Source organism: Arabidopsis lyrata, assembly GCF_000004255.2.
Source record: "Arabidopsis lyrata subsp. lyrata unplaced genomic scaffold ARALYscaffold_6, whole genome shotgun sequence".
NCBI lineage: Eukaryota > Viridiplantae > Streptophyta > Magnoliopsida > Brassicales > Brassicaceae > Arabidopsis > Arabidopsis lyrata.
The window spans coordinates 22,873,715-22,891,579 of NW_003302550.1; the positions used below are offsets into that span (position 1 = coordinate 22,873,715).

At 37.2% G+C, this 17,865-nt stretch overlaps 3 protein-coding genes, 1 long non-coding RNA gene and 2 pseudogenes across 5 annotated transcripts; all 6 read left to right on the plus strand.

Annotated features, from left to right (window-relative positions):
* The first annotated feature begins 377 nt into the window (after positions 1–377).
* Positions 378–1,026, plus strand: LOC110227449 (annotated as a pseudogene).
* A 2,280-nt stretch (positions 1,027–3,306) lies between these two features.
* Positions 3,307–4,492, plus strand: LOC110227228. Its single transcript, XM_021020823.1, has one exon. It carries the CDS (start codon positions 3,457–3,459, stop codon positions 3,997–3,999), a length of 543 nt encoding a protein of 180 aa, XP_020876482.1. The 5' UTR covers positions 3,307–3,456; the 3' UTR covers positions 4,000–4,492.
* Positions 4,493–4,533: 41 nt separating this feature from the next.
* Positions 4,534–5,674, plus strand: LOC9308813. The gene has a single exon (XM_021020826.1). It carries the CDS (start codon positions 4,951–4,953, stop codon positions 5,482–5,484), a length of 534 nt encoding a protein of 177 aa, XP_020876485.1. The 5' UTR covers positions 4,534–4,950; the 3' UTR covers positions 5,485–5,674.
* Positions 5,675–8,502: 2,828 nt separating this feature from the next.
* On the plus strand, positions 8,503–10,131 carry LOC9308814. The gene has a single exon (XM_021020767.1). It carries the CDS (start codon positions 8,942–8,944, stop codon positions 10,034–10,036), a length of 1,095 nt encoding a protein of 364 aa, XP_020876426.1. The 5' UTR covers positions 8,503–8,941; the 3' UTR covers positions 10,037–10,131.
* Positions 10,132–11,869: 1,738 nt separating this feature from the next.
* On the plus strand, positions 11,870–13,175 carry LOC9308815 (annotated as a pseudogene). Its single transcript, XR_002330997.1, has 2 exons — positions 11,870–11,980; positions 12,305–13,175. The product of XR_002330997.1 is annotated as a polyubiquitin 11 (transcript).
* A 2,183-nt stretch (positions 13,176–15,358) lies between these two features.
* On the plus strand, positions 15,359–16,879 carry LOC110227242. Its single transcript, XR_002331010.1, has 3 exons — positions 15,359–16,193; positions 16,265–16,303; positions 16,405–16,879. It is a non-coding gene; the product is annotated as an uncharacterized LOC110227242 (long non-coding RNA).
* Positions 16,880–17,865: the final 986 nt, after the last annotated feature.

Consider the following 17,865-nt stretch of genomic DNA (forward strand, 5'->3'; position numbering starts at 1 on the left):
AAAAATTACACTCTCACTGACACTTTCTCTCTCACACTCACACTCTCAAACGTCTCACACCATCTCTCACACTCTTTCTCTCTTACACTCTTTCTCTCACGAACAATTGTAAATAGTACCTGTACTAGTTTGCCTATTATGTTTCTAAAACGTACTATATTCCCAAGAAACCCTAAATTAAACGATATAAAAGGGCCGAAATTTTCTGAACAAAAACACTGAAACAGTGTGATGATCTCTCTCTCTCTGTCCCTCTCTCCCTCCCTCTCTTTCATCAATCTTACGTGATGGACCACAATGAATAGATACAAAATCTACCTCTCTTCACTCTCTTCTTTACCAGGCTCCATTGATCTTGAAACACCATTGATACAGTTATGAAGTTTCTCGTTGAGATTCTGAGTGGCTCATCGTTCATGATTGAAGTGGATAAAACAGATACACTGTTAGAGGTCAAACAGAGGATCGAGAAGTCTCAACGTATCCCTGTTTCGAAACAAACCCTTATCGTCGAAGGCATTGTTATTCTTCGAGTGGATCTTAACGTCGAACAATGCCAGATCGTCCACGATTCTCATGTGCAACTCGACGTCTCTTCTGACGATAACCCTAATCATAAGGAAGATCAAATGCCGCAAACGGATCCATCTCTAGAGACAACCCAAGATATCAGTAAGATTCAAGATTCTTCTCTGAAGGTGTGGAACAACTTGAAGAAGATAGTAGTAATAATATTGGTGATGCCATATTCCGGTGAGAGTAAAGCTGCGAAGAATATTCATTTTATTGCGAACACGACGGATCAAGTGAAAATACTGAGACACGAGTTGATTCAGAGTCAACTAAGGGGTCATTTAAATCGGCCTCAAGATGGTTGTTATTTCTTTTTACACAAAGGGAGAGTTTTCAATGAAGATCAGTCATTCGAGTGTTGGTCACACCGATACAGTTGAGATCGTTCCCGACCCGTGGCTCTATTAGGTCACAACTCTTTGGATTCAGAAAGAGGTCTCTAGCAACATTGTATGTCCATACATAGAACAACTATGATACATTTTGAAATAAAACGTTATGTTCAAAGTTTGCTTTACATTTCACAGCTTTCTACAAAAATAATTTTAATCACCGATACGAATTTTGAGCTGAAACTTGGTTTTATTAAAGAATCTGTTGTCTAAAGCAGCGATCAAGCTTAGCTTTAAGCTCTGTGCATTCTCCAAAGAAAGACTTTTCTATCGGATGATGGCATAGAAGAAGTATAAGATCATATGACAAATCTTTGTTGGCAAAATTAAAGACAGAAATGTTAGCTTGCGTATCCAGGAGGACCCCAATCCGTATTGCAAGACTAAATACTACAAGTTTGATATGCCCAAAACAACTAAAACCTTAATATGGAATTGAGAGCAAACATAAGACATGGTCAAAATATGGTGTGTTTATCATTTTTGCCTCTCAACATTGGATTTAACCAGAAAACTTATGATGCAAATCAACAGTACATCAGTTTTGTCTATCTAGCGAGTTAGAACAACGACATAAACAAATAAAAGTGGAAAACTGAAAACCCTAGTCGTAAACTTCGATAACAAGTTACAATTAATTCACAAATCACAACAAGAGAAAACAACCATAATCAAAGAAATACAAGAAGAATTGATTTGATATGACATCGCCTGGGAAATATGAATCAAGCTAAAGAGTAAATAACTAAATACTGCAGAATCAAATACGCGACTTGGAATTTGAGGACAAAAAAAATCTTCGACCCATTAAAACTCATTTTTAATTTGAGGAAGAACAGAGACGGGTCAAATCTTCGAGTTAATGGGCCGGATCTTTTTTTTTAAAACGCTGCGTTTCGACCCATTTCAAGTTGTTTCATACACAAACGGTTTGGATCTTCGACGTGGCTTTCATTGACTTAAGAAACTCGTAACCGAGAAGGTTAATATAGGCCAAGCCCATATGAGGTCCATTTGATGTGTTAATTAAATGATATAAATACAAAATTCTACGTATCAAATGGCTCATCATTTGATACAGTAATGAAGTTTCTCGTCGAGATTATGAATGGCTCATCATTCGAGATTGAAGTGGATAACAGGGATACACTGTTAGAGGTTAAACAAAAGATCGAGAGGTCTCAACATATTCCCGTTTCCAAACAAACCCTTATCGTCGACGGCTTTGTTATTCTTCGAGAGGATCTTAATGTCGAACAATGCCAGATCGCCCACAATTCTCATATCCAACTCGACAACTCATGGGATCAGTAAGGTTCAAGATTCGCCGGTGATGGTAATTAAGAGGCGACAAGAATGTATCGACCAGCATGAAGATTGTGAGCAACAACAACAATGATCTAAAGATTCGCCTTGTAAATGATCCTTGCTTTTTTCATTTAAAGGATTTTGACTCCAAATTTATGAATATGTTGTTTTAAGTTGAATCTGATTTGGTGTTGTGGCGGCGTACAAACTTTTATGATCTTGAAATTAGGATTTTGCTACGCAAATCCATATAAAATTTATGTAGTTATCTTTAATAGAATTTGGATCATGATGTTGTGACGGCGGTAAAAGTTTTATTATCTTGAAACTAGGGTTTTGTTACACATATCCATATAAAATTTACAAATATACCCTTAGTATGATTTGAATTTTAGTGATATTGTGGCGGCGTAAAAACTTTTCTGATTTTGAAACTTTTATTAAATTATTTGTCCAATAATGAATGTAGACAAAGACAAGTTTAAATGGGAACAAGCCCAATATTTTTGTGGAGATTATGATATTTTACCTCTTCACTAAAAAAAATTAAAATTATCTTTCTGCAACATCAATAGTAATACTATAATTCTTAATTTTTACCATTTCTAATGAGTTCTACAACAGAGTCCTAAGATTATGGTGCGTTCATCATTTACCTTTTGGCAAATCGATTTACGCACATCAGATTTAACAAGGAGCTTGTGATTCTAATCACAACAGTAGATTATTTTTCTCTATCTAACGAGACAGAACAATAACACAATAAAATTGGAAACTTCAATAACAAGTTACATTTAATTCACAACAAAAGAAAAACAACCCAAATCGAAGAACAAAGAAGAATTGCTATGATGGAATTTAAAAGTAATTGGACAAAGATTGTAGAATCATTACGCGAGCTGATACTGAGGAAGAACAGAGACGGGTCAACTTTTCGGGCTAATGGGTCAGATCTAAATGTTTCTTGAAACGCTACGTTTCAACCATCCTATTTCGAGGTGAATCGTAAACAAAATAATGCTTACTTTACAACCGTTGGATCATACTGGTAAAAGGAACTAACGACGGTTAAGATTCATTGACTTAAACCCCAAGTTATGTGACATTTTTCTCTCTCCCTCTCTCTATTCACTTTCTTCTTCATCAATCTCTCCATTGATCTTGAAACACCACTGATAGAATTATGGATGTGTACTTTGAAACTCAGACGAGCACAAAGTTTTACATTGAATTAGGTTACTGGGACACAGTGTTGGAGATCAAAAAGAAGATCGAGAAGTATCAACGTATCTCTGTTCCCAGACAAACCCTTTTCTTCCGATGCAAGGTTCTTGAAGACGATCTTGATATCGAACAATGCAAGATTCTCCAAGACTCTCGAGTCCTACTCTTCGTCTCTCCGGACCCTTGTGACCCTAATGACGGCAACGATCAAGTTCTTCAAACGGAGGAATCTCCTATACCGTCAAACTCAATCGGAGATCTCATTTACGGTGAGGATTTGCCTTTGACAACTGAAGTTGTCTTGAAAATTCGACCTTTTTGCCCTGTTGAAACCGGTGAAATCATTTACGTTCAAGATTCGCCGGTGAGAAACAACGATCAAGCTCCACCGTCAGACGCAGCAAAACAGATCATCAACGGTCATCAAGATTCGACTGTGACGGCTCATCAAGAACTTCAAACCAAGCAATCTCCACCGTCAGACTCGGTTAGAGATCATTAACATTCAAGATTCGTCTGTGAAGGTGAGCAAAAACATGAAGAAGATAGTAGTAACAATACTGGTGATGCCGAATTCCGCTGAGATTAGTCTTTCTTGAAGCTTTTATTAGTCTTTTCTTATAGCTTTTTGTTTTTCTTGAAGTTTCTTGCTTTGTTCCAAGTTTTCTTTAGGTTTCTGTATATATTCTATGACATGTAATTACCAATAAAGATTTGTTAGCTGGAACTTGTTGTTATTGAATAGTTTTAAGTTCTCTGCATTCTCCAAAAAACATTTCCGATCGGATGGTCTATATCATATTCTTCACAGAAGGAAAATAGCACATCGCCACATCAATGACATCATATCAAACAACACAACCAATATGACTTAAAAGGTTATTAGAAATCTAGTAAAGATCGAAAGGAGTTTCGTTGAATGAATCTCCCAATTTCGGATTGAACGAGAAATTCTTTCTGATCTAATTAATCACCAGTAGATAATTTTTATCTATCTAACGAGGCAGAACAGCCATAAAAATAGGAAAGCTAAAAAAACCCTAATAGAAAGCTTCAATAACAAGTTACAGTTATTTTAAATCAAGAGGAAAAAAACTAATCGAAGGGGTACGACTAAAGAACAAAGGAGATGGATTAAGCTAAAGTTTGTAGAATTGATATGCGAATTAGAATTGGGACGAGAACAGAGACAGTCATTGTAAAAAAAAAAATTACCAATGGATTTGTATAGTAAGAAGAATATGTAGTTATTGAGTATTGGCGATTTAGGTTCTTGACGAGGCTTCCATTGACTTAAGAAACACGTAACCGAGAAAGTTAATATGGGCCAAGCCCAAATCTGGTCCAATTGATACGTTATAAAAACAAAATTCTACGTAAATTTGCTCTACAAAACTTTATCTCGCTCTTTCTTCAGTGTCTTCTTCATCCGTCTCTCTCTATTGATAAAGTTATGAAGTTTCTCGTCGAGATTCTGAATGGATCATCGTTTGAGATTGAAGTGGATTACAGAGATACACTGTTAGAGGTCAAACAAAAGATCGAGAGGTCTCAACGTATTCCTGTTTCCAAACAAACCCTTATCGTCGACGACATTGTTATTCTTCGAGAAGATCTTAACGTCAAACAATGCCAGATTGTCCACAATTCTCATATCCAACTCGACGTCTCTGCTGATGATGATAACCCTAATCGCAACGATGACGATCAAATGCCGCAAACCGAGCAATCTCAAGCACCATTGGTTTCAGCGGAAGAGTACTTTGAGGGACAAGAGTGGCCTTTGACAGAGGAAGAGATCAGAAAGATTTATAGTTATCAGCCTGAGACAACACAAGGGATCAGTAAGGTTCAAGATTCGCAGGCGATTGTAAGAAGCGACAAGAACGTCTCGACGAGCATGAAGGTTGAGAGCAACAACAACAATGATCAAGTGCAATATCCACCGTCGTTGCTCAATATTCGCTTTGGAAACCTGCGAAGATGAGGGAGTGACGAGATCTTTGGAAATCTTTCATTATTATCTTCAATGTGTGAAATTTTTATTTTTTTCTTTATCTTCAGTGTGTTTAGTATCCTTTTTTTTTTTAAGTTAGTTTAGATAATTATAGATTCTTCAGATTTTATCAAAGGTTTTGGTTTTATTTTTTTAATAAATAGCTCATTATTTCTCGTTATTTCATGAAGTTGGTGTTTAGTTGAGATATAATAAAAGAGGGATGATAAACTAATAAGCATATGCATATTATCTCTTTTTTTTTTCTTTTTTTGCATATGCATATGCATATTATCGATGTGTCAAAGATAATAAAAATCATATAAAACATCAGTAAAAATCCTCTTAAGCAAAATTCCTTTGTTGATTGTAAACACCAAACGAAAACTTTCCGATTGCGTTACACTTTAAAATATTTTTGCTAAGTTGAAACAAACGTCAAAGTAAGCTAAATTTGTTTTTTATTTTATTTTTGCAGTGTGATGATGTGATCTCTAAAATGAAATATATTTTATCATATTTTTAAATAATTGTTTTTTTTTTTTTTTCGTCAAGACTTATTTTATTAAAATACCAAATCATTACACAGAAGTTCCTCCAGCCATATTGGCGGAATCAATGAATCGGGAAGGAAAAAAGAACTTGAACAAGCAAATTTAGCAAGACTATCTGCTACCCTATTACAAAATCGTTTAACAAAATTAAACCTTATATGTCTAAACTTGTCTTTCCAAAAATCTATGTCTTGCAGCAGGTTCTCTATTTCACTATGCATGATGTCTCCGTTGATTGAATTGATCAATAATTCACAGTCTCCTTCAAAAATTACTTGGGTGAATCCTCGTATCCATACTTGATGCATTGCAGTCAGAATTGCTTTCGCTTCGGCCATCAACGGAGAATTTGCACCGTTCAAATCCAAAGATCCCCATGCTTTTGTTGTACCTTGTTGATCACGGATAATCCATCCTCCACGAGCATACGATGATATTTGGCTAAAACTGGCATCAAAATTACATTTCACAAAGGGAGGTTCCGGAGTGGACCATTTTGGCTGTTCTCTGTTGGTAGATTGTGGCATCGAAGATAATACCAACTTCGTAGCAGTGTTTTTGATCCACTCATTTGTCTCTGCTTTTGCTTTCAAAACTACCTTTGATGGGCTTTCTATGAAATGATTAAACACAAAATTGTTTCTCGCTTTCCATATCGTCCAAAGAATCCAAAACTGAGATAGTTTTTGTTCATTAGTTGTGTGTGAAGAGTCATAAACATCTAGCATTTTAGAAATATTTTCTTCCACATCATTGAAAGGCTAATGATATTGGAAGGCCGGTGTGCCTGAGAGGCGCCAGGTCATTATTGCAAAAGGACATGTAAAGAGAGAGTGATTTATCGTTTCATCTCCATTACAACATCGAGAGCACTGTGAATTCAGTTTCATACTTCTAGTGTTTAATCGGGTGTTAGTAGCCAAAGCTTTTGATAAAATTCGCCAAAGGAAGTGTTTGATTTTTGGAAGTAGAGGAAGCTTCCAAACTCTGTTTTTCAATTCGATAGACCCATGAGGGATCGGAGGAGGAACTTGTGAATCGCCAGGATCATGTGTTAATAGCCAATAACCCGATTTGACAGTATACATTCCGTTATCGCTGTAATTCCATATTGGTTTATCCGGTTTTGGGATTCTCGAGAGGTAAATGTTATTGATGAATGAATGATCATTTGTATTAACCATTCTATCAAGTAAAATAGAATCCCAAAATCGGAAAGTCCCAGTACTTGAAATTAACGACTTTAAAGTATCCCTTTCAAAATTTTGATTCACCTGTAGAGTTCTTGGTTGATGTGAGCTTATCAAATTGTCAATCCCCATTCTGATCGTGTTTCCATCACCCACTTGAAAACGAGAACCTTTTTTTATAAGTGCTAATCCTGTAAGCATTGACGCCCAACCATACGACTGATAAGCCCTTTCTTTTGCATCCAACACTGTGTCATCTTTGAAATATCGAGCTTTCATTAATCTTGCAAAAAGGGAGTTCGGATTTTGGATCATACGCCAAACTTGTTTTGCTAAAAGTGCATCATTGAATTTTGCTAAATCTCTAAAGCCCAATCCTCCTTCCTTTTTCGAATATTGTAGCCTTTTCCAAGCTATCCATGGAATCCCTCTCTTTTTTGAGCCTTTCTCCCACCAATAATTCATTAGCAAGGATTCAATTTCGTTGACCACACCAATAGCAAGGATTTAAATAATTGTTTATTCACTTTTCTACCTCCCAATCTCCTTCTTTGTTCTTTAATTTTCTTCTATTTGCATTTTTTTTTTTTTATCAAATTCTACTCTTTGATATAGTTAACTTTCATATGTTTTTTGGAAAAAAATCTAATAATTTTGAACATCTAATTTACTAGTCATTTGGACTTAAATCCTAGTTGCCACAAAAAAAATTTGGATATACACATAGACATACGTAGATTGCACAAGCCTAAGAGCATTCACAGTGGAAGTCTCTCAACAATATTAAAAAGGAAAATAATAAAAAGGAAGAATGAGAAACGAGAATCGATTCTCAAATGAGAACATATGAGAACCTTTCTAGAGACCCCTTTCACACATGGCAAAATTTGATTGACTTTGATTTTTCTTTTTAACTTTTAATATAAAACAACAATTAAATTATATTAAAAATATTAAAATAATATTTTTTGAGAGACTCTATGAATCTCTACCACTGCTCATGCTCTAATAACACTGAGAGCATGATTAACAATGGTATCTTAAAAATGGTTTAGAAGTATTAAATTAATAACCGGGCCTTGTGGCCTAGTGGTAAAGGGGTCACAGCTGTGACTTCCGCCACCAGAGTTCGAGGCACGGCCACTGGCAAGTTTACATAGGGGAATTGCCAGCCTCGTGAGATTAGTCCTTGGGCCTAGGAAGCCTTTGGGAGACCCGCGGTTATTCAAAAAAAAAAAGTATTAAATTAATAATATGACATGTGGTTGGTTCTTAAGATTAGTTTTGGATCTTAGCTAAACCACTTTTCTTAATTTTGGGTCTTAGCTAAGTCACATTTCTTACTTAAGAACTCTTTAAGATATCCGTATTAATGGTGGTCTGATGAGTTCCTTTTTGTGCTCTGTTTCTTCTAGTTGCAGGATCGGTTAAAACAGACTAACGGTTGCTCCTCTCTTATGATGACACGTGTCATATGATGAGTTCCTATCAACGGTTTAAATTTTTCGATGAGGCTTTCATTGACTTAAGAACCACGTAACCCAAGAAATATGGGCCAAGCCCAATTGACTTTCATTTGATACGTGAGTGAAATGATATAAAAACCAAATTACAAAACAATCACTTTCTCTCTTGCTCTCTCTCTGTTTCTTGACTCTCTTCTTCACCAGTCTCCATTGATCTTGAAACACCATTGATACAGTTATGAAGTTCCTCGTCGAGATTCTGAGTGGTTCATTGTTCGAGATTGAACTGGATCGCAAAGATACATTGTTAGTGGTCAAACAGAAGATCGAGAAGTCTCAACGTATCCCAGTTTCGAAACAAACCCTTATCGTCGACGGTATTTTTATTCTTCGAGAGGATCTTAACCTCGACCAATGCCAGATCGTCCACGATTCTCAAATCCAGCTCGAAGTCTCTCCTGACGTGAACCATAATCACAACGGCAACGATCAAATGCCGGAAACAGAGCAATCTCCAGCACCGTGGATTTCAGTTGAAGAGTACTTTGAGAGGAAAGGTTGGCCTTTGACAGCCGAAGAGATCAGAAAGATTTACAGTTATCGGCCTGAGACAATGCTAGACATCAGTAAGATTCAAGATTCGCATGTGACGGTTGGGAGCAGCAACAAGAATGATCATCAAGTGCTTCATCAAACAGAGCAATCTCCACCGTCAAACTCAGTCAAAGAGACCATTAACATTCAAGATTCGTCTGTGAAGTTTGCGAATAAGAACAACAACGATATAGTGCCTCCACAGTCAAACTCAGTCAAAAATATCACTAAGAGCAACAAAAGAGGCCGGAAGAAGAGGAAGATGGTAGTAGGTGTGTCGCCATATTCTGGTATGAATGAAGTCCCGAAGAATATTCTGCTGACTGTGATATCTACGGATGAGGTGAAAACACTGAGAGACGAGATGGTTCATAGGGAACGGAGAGGTGATATAGAACTGCCTCAAGAAGGGTATTTCTTTACACACAATAATCAAGTATTGAACGAAGATCAGTCATACGAGTGGAACGGTGTTAAACCCGTGGATACAATTGTGATGGTTCCCACACATGTTATCCAAGAGACCTGTAAGATTCAAGATTCTTCTGTGACGGTTCAAGTGCCTCAAACGGAGCAACCTCCAGCGTCAAACTCAGTCAGAGAGACCGTTAACACTCAAGATTCGTCTTTGAAGGTTGGGGGCAAGAAGAGCAACAAAAATGATCAAGTGCCTCAAACGAAGCAATCTCCACAGTCAAAATCAGACCAAGAGATCACTAGGATTCAGATATGTCTGTGAAGGTTGGGAGCATGTTAGTACGTGTGTTACCGATAAATATTCTAGTGAAAGTGAACGCTACGGATGACGTGAAAAAACTGAGAGAGATGTTGTTTCAGCGTCAACAGAGAGGTCAGATACAAAAACTGCCTCGAGATGGGTATTTCTTGACGAACAAAAAGAAAGTATTGAAGGAAGGTCAGTCATACGAGTGGAACGGTGTCAAAAACGCGGGTACAATAGTGATTGTTCCCAGACGTGTTACCCAAGATACCAGTAAGATTCAAGATTCGTCTGTGACGGTTGGGAGAAGCAACAGGAATCAAGAGCTCCAAGCAGAGCATATCATCAACAGACCTCAAGATTCGACTGTGACGGTTCAAGTGCATCAAACGGAGCAATCTCCAGCGTCAAACTCAGTACTCAGTCTCGAAGAGATCTCTGACATTTTAAATGCGCCTGATAATGACCCGAAGCAGAAGAAAAAAGTATATGTGATGCCATTTTCAAGTGAGTGTAAAGGATTGAAGAGATTTATTGAGGTGGAAGTGAGCTCGACGGATCAAGTGAAAATACTGAGAAACGAGTTGGTTGAAAGTATTCGGAGGGGTTATATAAAACTGCCTCATGAAGGATATTTCTTTGCGGACAGAATGAAGGAGAGAATATTGAATGAAGATCAGTCATTCGAGTGGAACGGTGTTCTTGGTCCAGCCGAAACAGTTTATATGGTTCCCCGACGTTATGAGTCGTCTTTTACTCGTGCCTCTTAAGTCACAGTTTTCTTTGGATTCAAAAAAGTTGTTTAGAAATTTTGTATATCCAGACACAAAAACTATGCATGATACATTCAGCAACAGAAAGTTATGTGGATTTTATCCTATTTGTAGGTTTTACTCTTTGCTTATAGGTTTTAATCTTTTCTTCAAGTTCTCTTGTTTTGTTCAAAAGTTTGCTTTCTATTTCACAGCTGAAACTTGTTGTTGTTATTGAATTCCCTTTAAAGCAGCGATCAAGCGTCACTCACAAGTTATAAACCCTAATTGCAGCAAACACAACATGGAAACACTAGCAGCACAAAGATTAACAGAAAGAGACCATCAAATATTTAGTAAGAAGACTAGAAGAGCTAACAAGAATGAAAAAATTATTGGACGAAGCTTTATTGGACTGAAGAAGAAGTCACGAGTGTTAAATATGGCCCAGGCCCAAATGAGGTCCATTTATATATACTAAACCGAGTCACCCAAACAACTTGCCTTTTAATTAGACTCGTTCACCTTCACCAACTTGATCCAAAAAGTCTCTTATGCAAATCATGCAAAAATATCCAATAACACTAATAAAATGGATTATTTCACAATTTGTTTTATGATAAAAAGTTACTTTTCCTAGAAAATCTCTGATTTTATACCCACTTGCATTAGAAAATGGCAAAAAAAAACAAAAAAAGGAAGAAAAGACGAGATAGGCTTTGATGAAGTGGGACCCGCAGTTTAATTATTGCCAATTTTCAGCTCCACCGTTTATTAAAAAAATTAAAAAGATAACACCAAATACTACATATCGTGACGATCGTTAACTCTCAACGTCTGGATCTTATAACGGCCGTTAGAAATTGTGGTTGTCGACAAGTTTGTAAATAAACGGCGTTAAAGTGGTTGAAGCCGGCAACGAGACGTGTTTATCAACTCAAAGCACATATACTTTTCCTAACCTACAAATAAGGTAATTAGCCAAAAAAAAACTTTGCGTCTAAACAACGCTCAATACACGTCATTATACATACGTGTCAATTTATTATTGGTTATTGCTTCACCGCCTTAGCTTTCTCGTGACCGAGTCGTCTTCGTCTTCTCTTTCCTATAAATGAATACCCAAAGACCTCATCTTCTTCACAATTCAGATTCCAAATTTCTCAAACAATCTAAAATCATTCTCTCAAATCTCTCAACCGTGATCAAGGTAGATTTCTGGGTTCCTTTTCAGTTTCTTCGTATTGTTTCGTTCGATCGTGATTGAGTTTCTGTTCTTTGAATTTCATTCGGTTAATCTTAAAAGTTCTGAGTTTCTTCGTTAGATCTCATCTTAATTCTCGATTAGGGTTCGTTGTTTTCGTTGATCTGTTTATTTTCTCGTCGATTCTTTGAATTTGATCCGATTTTTTCAACGAATTTGAGTTTTATCTTTGAGATCTATCCAGATCTGGTATTAGTTTCTTGATCGGATTTGATTCTTATTTGTGCGATCGGATTTGTCGACTAATCTCAATTTTTTTCTGAAATACAGATGCAGATCTTCGTTAAAACTCTCACCGGAAAGACTATCACCCTTGAGGTGGAAAGCTCTGACACCATCGACAACGTTAAAGCCAAGATCCAGGACAAGGAAGGCATTCCTCCGGATCAGCAGAGGCTTATTTTCGCCGGAAAGCAGTTGGAGGATGGCCGTACGTTGGCTGATTACAACATCCAGAAGGAATCCACCCTCCACTTGGTTCTCAGGCTCCGTGGTGGTATGCAGATTTTCGTCAAGACCCTAACGGGAAAGACGATTACTCTTGAGGTGGAGAGTTCTGACACTATCGACAACGTGAAGGCCAAGATCCAGGATAAGGAAGGTGGAGAGCTCCGACACCATTGACAACGTGAAGGCCAAGATCCAGGATAAGGAAGGTATCCCTCCGGACCAGCAGAGGTTGATCTTCGCCGGAAAACAGTTGGAGGATGGTCGTACCTTGGCGGATTACAACATCCAGAAGGAGTCGACCCTTCACTTGGTGTTGCGTCTCCGTGGAGGTATGCAGATCTTCGTCAAGACTTTGACCGGAAAGACCATCACCCTTGAAGTGGAGAGCTCCGACACCATTGACAACGTGAAGGCTAAGATCCAGGACAAGGAAGGTATCCCTTTGGACCAGCAGCGTCTCATCTTCGCTGGAAAGCAGCTTGAGGATGGTCGCACTTTGGCCGATTACAACATCCAGAAAGAGTCTACTCTTCACTTGGTCCTCCGTCTCCGTGGTGGTTTTTAAAACTCGTCTCTGTTATGGTTTAAGAAGTTTATGCCTCGTTTCTTTTAAAACTTTGGTGGTTTGTGTTTCTGGGGCCTTGTAAAGCTCCTGATAAATAATTGATGAACTATGTTTTCGATCCGTTAATCTCCTCTTTCTTCCTAATGACAAATCGAACTAATTTTCAATTGCAATTATGTCCTTGGATTCACTTCTATCATCGTTATCTCTCTACACGATGTGCTATCTTCTTAGTATGCACTATCCGAAATATAACCGTTAAAAGCACAACAGAATTAGTCATAGGGCCTTGGTTAGCTAGGCGTCAGCATACCCAATCTGCAATTTAGAAAGAAAGATTACAGTCTAACAATCCCATGAGATCTAATCAAAACTGACACATTTACACATGACATACTTAAATGACTTCAAAAACAAAGAATGATATCATACAAGTCCAAATAGAGAGTTTAGGACTTGGTCTGCAGAGAACAGGGAAAGGAGGTTTCTCGTTTCCTGCATCGTTCATAACTTTGGCTTGGAACTCATCAAGAGGTCCATTGGGAATTTAGGATACTCTCGAGCCGGGAAAAGGGGATTTTCATACCCGTACTATCTATACCGTGGATTTTTATACCTGGACAATTTCGTAGTGTATTTTACAACCTAAACTTCAATAAAATTTGAATTTCATACCTATACTTGATACAACGTGCAAAAATCGGAGTCAATCTAACGAGTGTTAGTCAACTCCGTTACAGTGCTGAGTCATCGTACACGTGTACGCTGACATGTATGAAAACGACGTCGTTTTCATACCCGTACTGTCTGTGCCGTGGATTTTCATACCTAGACAATTTTGTAGGGTATTTTACAACCTAAACTTCAATAAAATTTGAATCTCATACCCTATACTTGATACAACGTGTAAAAATCGGAGTCAATCTAACGGGTGTTAGTCAACTCCGTTACGGTGCGTATCGAAACGTCGTCGTTTTCTCATTTCTTCTTCTTCTTCTCACAAATTAGGCATGAACAAAGTTTTACCATGTGACTACGGCTTCGCACAACTTTTAGGGTTTATAAGTTAAAAAGATTGAGGAATACTCGATGAACGTTGTGGATCAGTTGTATTCGGTGCTTCCCATGTGACTACGGCTCGCGGGTTCGAGTCCCCACTTTTGCAATTTATTTCTACTTCGTGAACACATATCAAAATGAGGTCGGTTCGATGCGCACCGTGACGGAAGAGACTAACGCCCGTTAGATTGATTACAATTTTTACACGTTGTATCAAGTATAGGGTAAGAGATTCAAATTTTATTGAAGTTTAGGACGTAAAATACCCTACAAAATTGTCTAGGTATGAAAATCCACGGCACAGACAGTACGGGTATGAAAACGACGTCGTTTTGATACATGACAACGTACACGTGTACGATGACTCAGCACCGTAACGGAGTTGACTAACACTCGTTAGATTGACTCCGATTTTTGCACGTTGTATCAAGTATAGGTATGAAATTCAAATTTTATTGAAGTTTAGGTTGTAAAATACCCTACGAAATTGTCCAGGTATAAAAATCCACGGTACAGATAGTACGGGTATGAAAATCCCCTTTTCCCCTCTCGAGCCATAAACGTTATATAATAAGAATTCCATCTAGAATTCAATAACTCTCACAATCTCTACCAATTCCACAGTCTTTCCCTAGGAAAGAATAAAAAATAAAACCCAAAATTGAACGACTCCAAAATGAAAAACTCAACATCAACCAAATCACTAACCTTCCCATCGTTTAATTTCTTAACATACAAGTTAGCAAGATTTGTCATCAACTCCCGAGCAGTTCATGTTCCGATACGCTATTTCTTCAACATCTTGGCTCGATTCAGGAGCCATGATTAGAGGAGACCCTAAACTAGCTCTTAGAAAAACAATTCGGGAATTTCCAGGAACTGGAACTTACAGGAGTAGGTTGAGCTTTATTATTTTGTAATGAAATTAACACATTATTCCAACACCTTTAAACAAAAGATCTTTTTCCAAACTGAGTTTGATTCAAATCAAAAAGTGTCAACAAAGGAAACACTTTTAAATGAATATAAATGCATAGAGAGATTCTGGAGAAGAAAGTAGACGACGGAATCAACACATGTGAGAATTCGAGACGGATCGTGTTGTTTCCTATCAAACGAAATCCATAATCATAACATTCACAAGCCCAACAAAAAAAAACATTTTAATAATTCCGGCCCAAGCCCAATCACACAAGTAGTTAAGCTGAGTTTAGGTCTTCACTATTTAAAGCTCGTAAACCCTAGACTTGGATATTCTTCAGTCCAGCCGCAAGAAGAAGAAGAAGAAGCGTGAGTTTTCGTTCCTCTCTTCTTTTCGTTTCTCTCTGATTCTCTTCGCTGCGATCTCGTTTGAGTATTATTAGATTTCTTGTGAGTTTTCTCTCATCGTGTGTTCTGCTGCTAGCTCCTGGAAATATTCTAAGTTCGTTGTTTTGTTCATTTTGAGGTTTAGAGTCCTTTGATTTGTTGTTTGTTCTGCTGTAGATATTTATCCTTGGAATGAGTAAGATTAGAGTTTCAGTGATGAAGCTTTTCGTTTATTTGATTGATGTCCTTACTGATTACGACTGTAAATGATATTTTGATGCCTTTTTCCACCGTAAATTGTAGACAAACCCTAGAAACTTGGATTCTTCTGAGAGTTTGAAATTTGACAGAGCAGTGAGATAAACCAGTTGGATGATTTTTATTAAACTCATCCAAGAAATGATCCTAATCCAGCTGAGTCTGATCGGAGCAGTTAACTGGAGCTGCTTCAGTCTAAAATAGAAAAGGACCTAAATACCCCTATCAAATTTAGAGAATTACACCAAAACCTAAACCTTCTTCTCCTTCTTCTCCTCATCCTCGACACATAACATTCCTTTGGCCATCTCTGTAGAGAAGAGAAACGAGATCTCTTCTTCGCCGGATCTCTTCGTCGCATGATCTCCTCCGCCGGATCTCTCACCGGAATCCACTCCTCTTTGATCTTCTCACCCCACTCCACTCCTCTTTGATCTCTTCGCCGGATCTCTTCTTCTCTCTCTCGTGCGTGGGTTTAAGGTGTTACAGATTGAATTAGCTGCGACCACTGTTTGAGAGGTAAGACTCATGGGTTTGATTATTGGATTCGATTTCTCTTTTAGTCATTGAAATTTCGAAGTGGGTTTCAGGTGTTACCGATTGAAATCGCTGCAACCACTGTTTGAGAGGTATGATATATCTCTATTTCATGATTTTGTATTGAGTTTATGTGTACCAATGGAGATGAGTGTTGTGGCTTTGTTTGATTTCGTGTTTCTAATGCTTATAGGCTATGTTTAGTGTGGAGGTTGCTGCTACTATGTTTAGTTTCATAGTAAAAGAGAAGTTACCAGAGAGTTACAATGGTTCTGAATAAACCATAAACCATATAGGGAGAAGAACAATAGTTTCTACTGTTTTGAGTGATTTTACAATGGTTTTGATATGTTGCTTACATTCAATGAGTGTCTTTCAATGTCTCTTATGAAGTAGTTTTTTTCTATGTGTCAATGTTTCAAGGTTTATTTTGTGTTTATTTCTTTCTTTACTCAATGAGTGTCTTTCAATGTCTCTTATGAATCCAAAGAAAGCTGTCTCTATTTCTTTCTTTGACTTTCAATCGCAAGTATGTGTCAGCGTCTATGTTTCTGGTTTTAGCTCATTAAGGCACAATAATTGACTATCTAATTAGTCTTCTACCATCAAATTTCTTGAAGACCACAGAGAGCTTTGCAATGAATTTTAGATTGGTGTTTGCATGTTTACTATTGTATATTTGTACTATTACTCTATGGTTTAGACTTTAGAAATCGTTTCTGGAAGAACATTGGTTTGGTTTTCTGGTTATGACTTTTCTTGTGGTTCCCAGTTTTGATGGAATTGTTTGCTTGTTTTGTATAGCTGTAATGCTTTTTATGGATATTAAAAATGTATGTTTCCCTTTTTAGATTCATGTTTTGGAGCTAGAGATTTTTAATGGATGAACAGAGAGTTAATTAGTTCTACATTTGCTTATATAGATGCTATCTTTTTGGTAATAAATGTCAAATATAATAATTTGAAATTTGTTTGGTTGTAAATATATATATTTGATCAATAATTAAAATTAATATGGTTAAGATTAAGACTTAAAATATAATTAGATGAAAACATGGGCATTTTAGTCATTTTTCTAATCAAAAGCATCTAGATGAGAATGGTTTTCAACCAAACAAACAAAGTTTTAACCAAAAGCAGTTAGATGGATCATCCAGATGAACCACCAAAAATGAAAACGAAAATCATTCAGATGGATTAGCCAGATAGATCATTTGGATGGAGCATTTGGATGCATATCCCAAATGAGCAAACGAACAACACCATCCATGAAATATTACTAGATTCGTATCTGTTTTACTTTATTTATGTTAGCTATAGCATCGGGATGGTCTTTTGTTTTGCTGCGATCTCGTTTGAGTTTTCTCTCATCGTGACCGACGTCGTCTTCGTCTTCTCTTGTATATAAATGAATACCCAAAGACCTCATCTTCTTCACAATTCAGATTCCAAATTTCTCAAACAATCTAAAATCATTCTCTCAAATCTCTCAACCGTGATCAAGGTAGATTTCTGGGTTCCTTTTCAGTTTCTTCGTATTGTTTCGTTCGATCGTGATTGTTTCGTTCGATCGTGATTGTTTCGTTCGATCGTGATTGAGTTTCTGTTCTTTGAATTTCATTCGGTTAATCTTTGATCGGAGACAAAGTTCTGA

Bases quoted from the DNA above. Each gene is read 5' to 3' on its own strand.
- LOC110227228 (XM_021020823.1), top strand. From the start codon at position 3,457: ATGGATGTGTACTTTGAAACTCAGACGAGCACAAAGTTTTACATTGAA.
- LOC9308813 (XM_021020826.1), top strand. From the start codon at position 4,951: ATGAAGTTTCTCGTCGAGATTCTGAATGGATCATCGTTTGAGATTGAA.
- LOC9308814 (XM_021020767.1), top strand. From the start codon at position 8,942: ATGAAGTTCCTCGTCGAGATTCTGAGTGGTTCATTGTTCGAGATTGAA.